At 30.8% G+C, this 6,000-nt stretch overlaps 1 protein-coding gene across 1 annotated transcript in view; it reads left to right on the plus strand.

Annotated features, from left to right (window-relative positions):
* The window catches only part of LRBA (LPS responsive beige-like anchor protein), a 558,252-nt gene that overhangs the window by 414,357 nt on the left and 137,895 nt on the right, over positions 1-6,000 (plus strand). Inside the window, exons 47-48 of the mRNA XM_006906268.3 lie at positions 3,197-3,337; positions 4,363-4,482. Coding sequence (XP_006906330.1) covers positions 3,197-3,337; positions 4,363-4,482 — 261 coding nt within the window. The remainder of the gene's footprint in view (positions 1-3,196; positions 3,338-4,362; positions 4,483-6,000) is intronic.

Raw genomic sequence — 6,000 nt, forward strand, 5'->3', positions numbered from 1 at the left:
CCATTTTTTGAATGTAACATTTCTTTTGGTAGTCTTGATACTCAAGTTTAAATCATTCTATTTGATTCAAACGACTTTTTCATCTTGTGATCAAGATTTTTTTTATTTAAAAAATCATCTTCAATTCTATTTGTTACCTTTATGTAATATTTAGAATTATTTTTTCTATATCCTAGGACTATTTGTCTTTACTGGTTATGAACTTGAATTATACCTGTCTAATCAATACCTATTTTTTATTGATTTTTTTCAAGAAGTTATGACCATTTTAAATGACTAGTATTTTTGCTCTTCTTCCTTTAATCAGTTTGATCATTAAAAAAAATATTCTGTCAAGCTTTTATAGTTAAATTGTACAAAGAGTGTTCTGTAGGATGGTGGTGCTAGGTATTTTCCTGAATTGCCCTCTGATTGATACTCTTAATATATTGTATAAGTAAGAGAAGCCATCAGCATTTACTTTTAGTTCTTTTGTAGAGATGAATAAATATCTTGAAATGCTGATTTAGACAATGTTTTAAAAATGCTATGATGCACTTTGGTGTATGACAGACTCTTGCTTAGTTTTGCAGCATTATAACATAGTTGGATTCAGCTCATCTTTTAAAGCAGTTGTCAGAAAAATATGGGCCAGCATGGTAGAATGTATTAGCTCAATACATTGTCTCCATTTTATTATGAAGCTGCTGAGGAAGCTGTGATATACAGCACTGTCATTACAGATCTATTGTTAAGACGGTTCCACAGTCTTCTTTGCACTGCCATTAATTTATAGCAGTAAACAATATGTAGCCTTCCAACTGCAGCAAAGCAGAATCTTTTAATGAGGTGGATGTTATTACCACAATAAATCAGTGCTTTCGCGTAATGTATAATTCAATGTGTGTATTCCCACTGTAACTTCTCTGAGTAAGCTGATAGTGTATCATTGTCATTGCACAGCTCCACTGCTCTTTTTTTTTTTTTTTTTAACCAAAATGTGTGCCCTAAAGGTCTTTTTGAGTAAGGCTTGTCTGTGCTTGTTCGTTCTGGTCTTTTGTCTTTCTTTTTTCTACTTTTTTTTTTTTTTTTTAACATCCTTTTATTTGGGGACTTCTTTTTTATATGCTTGCAAATAAATGTGCTATGTCTTGATAGCTGTCCTGTAGCAGGCTTCAGAAACCAACTGTAACAATAACAGCCAGAATCGATACTGTGGGTTCTGCCTATATGGATCTCTGCACGATGCCTTTTTTTTTAGATGCTAGTGAAATCAATCTTAATTGGTTTTAGCATTATATTCAAGAAATGTGATTCTATAACTATTGATTTTGGGGGGTGTACTCATTTGGAAAGTAATAAAAATAGGAGCAGATAAAGTGAATAGTTAATATGCTGCAGAACCATACAAAAGGAGCATTGATTCTATTTTTAATTCACATAATTTGTCTTCCAATGATTTTATTTCTTCTTTCTTTCCTTTTGCATGGCTCAGTCTTTAGGGACAACAACTAAAATCCATTTAAAGGCATTCCAAATTGGTTCTGTAACAAAGATTTCTTGGAGTCAGTTCCATTCTTAACTGGTATAAATTTAGTAAATCAGATTTAATTCTTTTGTGCAGAAACTAATGCTTTAAAAGATGGCATTTTAAATCAGTATACTGTGATACTGATTTAAAATAGAAATCAACTAAAGATTTTTTAAAATTTGCTTGTAAAGTAAAAAGTGGCTTAAAATGCTAATTAGAATCAAGCTATTGAAAGGGAACAATACTATAAGTAGCACTTTTGAAAAAATAGTTAATTAAGAAAGAGAGCTAAAATGATAAATTTAAAATGTTGCTTAAGGTCACATTAATATGAATAGCAGTTTATAAACTGGTTTAACATTGCTAACAAAATATTTCTGAATACATCTATTTTAAACCAAAATTTTAACATTTATTTTAGTTTAGTATTTCCCCCACAAATAATGAGATATTTTCTTTCTCTTATAAATGAGAGGTGACTAACTCATAGGTTTTCATTAAAGAAAATAATCTTGCATATATCTTTTAGTTTGAGTGGATTGATGCCTTATATTTTAAATACGGAATAGACTTTTTCTAGAAATCAGAATGTTTTGTGAGAATGAATTGTACCTTAAAGCAACTAATCTCAACATTCTTTGAACTCTTAGACCCCTTTGAGACTCTTAGGAACACTCTGTATACCTTCTCTAAGAAAAAATACATGTGCATAATCACAGAGAATTTTCCTTACTGTTTCATAAATGGAGTTCAGGTATTCCCTGAATAACAACAGCAGCAACAACAATAACGAAACCAACTGGCATTTATAAAAGCTCTTATCTTATGCCAGCCAATGCGCTGGGGCTTCACAGGCTGTTATTCAAACTTTACCCCAATTCTAAAAGATAATCTTAAAAATAATAGCATTCATTGAATGTTGACAGGCATGGTTTGTAGAAATTCACGTGTACCGACTCATTTTATTTTCCAAAACACCTTCTGAGTGGGTACTAGTATCATTCCAGTAAGCACAGGTTCTTCACCACTTTGCTATTTACTGCTTTTGGGACCTCTGCTGTAATGTATTATTTTCTATATAAGCTTATAATCTGCCTACTGTTCTTTGTTATTTATTTTTTTTATATTTCATTCAAGTATGTTTTTATCCTCTAAATTCTGGTTTTACTCATACTAGTAGAAATGTCTAGGTTTGCATTTAACCCCCTTTTCACAGTGTCCTCCTTGCACTCCTTCTCACCTCCCCCCCATTTTATTTTATTCTCTTTCGAACCTATTATAAAGTAATCCTCAAGCTTGAAGATTCTGTTTCTGATTGTTGCTTCTAATTAACTAAGGATAGTTTTATAGGTGCTTTCCAAAGTATTATATAGCTAATATTCACTTAATGTAATTGTCTTTATGAAAATGCTTGTTATGGGCTAATTAAAGACCTTTATTCACCAGAAACTGGGATTACTGAGAAATGACAGGTTTCTCCATCCACTTTCTTGTGTATGTTTTACCTGCATTGAAAATAAGTTTGTTTCTTTATCTACTCTCTGAATATAACACTGTTTTAGCTTATAGTAAATATATTTTTAAAAGTCATTTTCACATTTGCTACTAGGACATTCGAAAAGTGAAAGAGATAAAAGACACTTACATTTATTGTTCTTGTTTGTTATTTTCCCTCCCCATTGGCAGCCAGTGGGAGCTTTGAATCCAAAAAGAGCAGCATTCTTTGCGGAGCGTTATGAATCCTGGGAAGATGATCAAGTTCCAAAGTTCCACTATGGTACTCATTACTCAACCGCAAGTTTTGTTCTTGCATGGCTGCTAAGAATAGTAAGTTCAGTTTGAATAACAAACCATGATAAATAAATTCAGTGTTGTGGAGAATATGTAGTAATTAAGAATTAACAGCATCTGTTTTGAAGGCTAAATTTTTTTCAATGATTATAAATTTCTCTGTATCCCATTTTGTGTGTATTTTATAATATGTTAGTGTAGAATTGCGTTGAAAATGTTTCCCTTCAAATTGTATGAATTTTTTCCCTTAAATTTGCCTCTTAAAATGATTGATATCTTACCAAATTTTAAACTGTAACATGGATTACATTCAAATGTAGTCTATTGAAATAAGAAATAAGATTTCATTTACATGGACATATATTCATATATTTTGGAACTTCAGTTGCCCCAAATGGAATAAGGTATGTGTGTAGGTTACACCGAGGCTGCCATGTATTGATAATATATTGGTTAAACAAGAAATGTTTCTGTAAAATTGAAAGGTGATTCATCTACTAGAAAGTAATTTCTTTGGGAAAGCATTAGCAGCACATCATTAATTAAAGCTTGTTAGAAGGGTACAGGCAGACATAAATCCTAGAAGTAATTTATAGTGCTTAGCTAATTTCAAGCAATTATCCACTAATATGTGTTTAAGTGTTCTTTAACTAAGAGGAGGCTTTTAAATCGTCCAAACATTTTTCTTTTCTTAATCATAAATTAAATATTGAGCCATAACAATAGGAAAATTACATATTGGACTATTTCCCTGTACTGTGAAGAACATGAAATGTAATTTGTGTCTGAATGTTGTTAATCAGTTGTTCTTGGAAAGGAAGAGTGTTTGAAAAATGTTGCACATACCGAATTTTGGAAATATTTCTTCTGAAACAAAAAATAATTTAAGAACATTAGTGTAATAATTTAGATGTAATTCCCAGTCTATGCCTAGTATGTTTTAGTCATTAGTCTTTTTAATGTCTATTAGTCATTAAAGTATTTAGATATAAAGGTTTTTATAAACTACATTTTTATGCATGGGGGAAGATACAGATTTTTTGAATTGCTTACTCTTTTAGGAACCCTTCACAACTTATTTTCTAAACTTGCAAGGAGGAAAATTTGATCATGCAGATCGAACCTTTTCATCAATTTCCAGAGCTTGGCGAAACAGTCAGCGTGATACATCCGATGTTAAGGTATAGAGATGTTTCATTTATAGTTATTGTTGCTAATGTGTTCCTTGTTGAATGAATGTTGACAATTTTTCTTTTTTGGTATAGCCAATTTACTAAAGATAAGCCTCAAAGAATGAGACATTAGTTAAGTGGCCAAGAACCACTGTTCAGAATTTGTCTATCTTTCTCTCTTTCTTCTGTATCTATCTGTGCTTGTCTATTTGTCTGTCTCTCTCTGTCTCTTTAGTTGTTGAATGGTTGTTTTTCCTCCTTCTTGGAATCTCTCTTTTTTTTTTTAAGGAAAAATGTATAGATATAAGGCAGCATGCTCAATGGATTTCCAAACTGAATGAATAAAATTAATATAATCAGAAAAATACTGTGAGAAAAATTTCAGACTTTGATTTTATCTTATTTCATTTTATTTCAGTGTCCCATGTCTCTATTCTTAGTAATCATCTTTTATCCACTGCTGGTTCTAAATGCATACCCGACTCTGCTTACATAGGACTATGTTGTTATTGAGAAGAAATAAGAGTTTTTCTCCTGTCTCCATGTTCACTACTATAAAAGTCCAAAAAATGCACAGTAGCTAATAGAATTCTTACTAGGCTTTTGCTTCTACCCTCAGAAGAACAGTATTTTATTTTCGTGCCATAGTGTCTCTTTTTGCAAAGTACTGATATTAGATGCTGTTGAATATAACAAGATATACCTATGGTTGTGAAGCTCTTTATAGTATCATAAAGACACATGACTTATATACATAAATAATTATACCAGATATGAGAAAATGACAAGTACCATATGAGATAGTGGGATTCAAAAGAGGAAAAGTTACACTACTAATCTGTATGTTACTATAGAGTACTTTTTTAAAAATTCAATATAATGATAGTTATATTTTACTTTTAGGTATGGTACTTCACAGTCTATAAAAGGTATTCACATACCTTATCTTACTGTATACGATGATGTATATCAAAGATATTTTATTAAAGATTTCATCATATGCACAAATAATCTTTTATTTTAGGACACTTAGAGAATTTTTTGATGTCACAAATAATACTCTGAAATACTCTTGAAATTACATGTTATACTCTTTAAGAATCATCAGGAGATAATTTTGAGATGGATTTTAGGAAACAATAAATCAGAATAGTTAACAGATTTAATAGTTGTTGAATTCTACTTCCAATTTCAAAGCTATTTAATTATTTAACTCAATAAGTAATGGGAGATATGAAAACATTGATATGTCTGACGTTTTGTTATCAAATTAAAGACACGAAATTTTTTATTTCTAAATTTCTTAAGCAGCTAATGACCACATTATAACCTCGTACTTAAGTTTGGTCCTACCAGTACCAACAGACCCTTCCCCACCTCAGCACAGCTCACATCACTGTTTTCCATGAACAGTTTAAAACTTAAAAGTAAACTTCAGCCACTCAAAAAAAAAAAAATTATGAATTTGAAAATTATTTTTTCTTGCTGTGTAATAGAGAGTTCAGCTATCTTCAATATATCTTCAAC

Source organism: Pteropus alecto, unplaced genomic scaffold, assembly GCF_000325575.1.
Source record: "Pteropus alecto unplaced genomic scaffold, ASM32557v1 scaffold50, whole genome shotgun sequence".
In the NCBI taxonomy this organism is placed as follows: domain Eukaryota; kingdom Metazoa; phylum Chordata; class Mammalia; order Chiroptera; family Pteropodidae; genus Pteropus; species Pteropus alecto.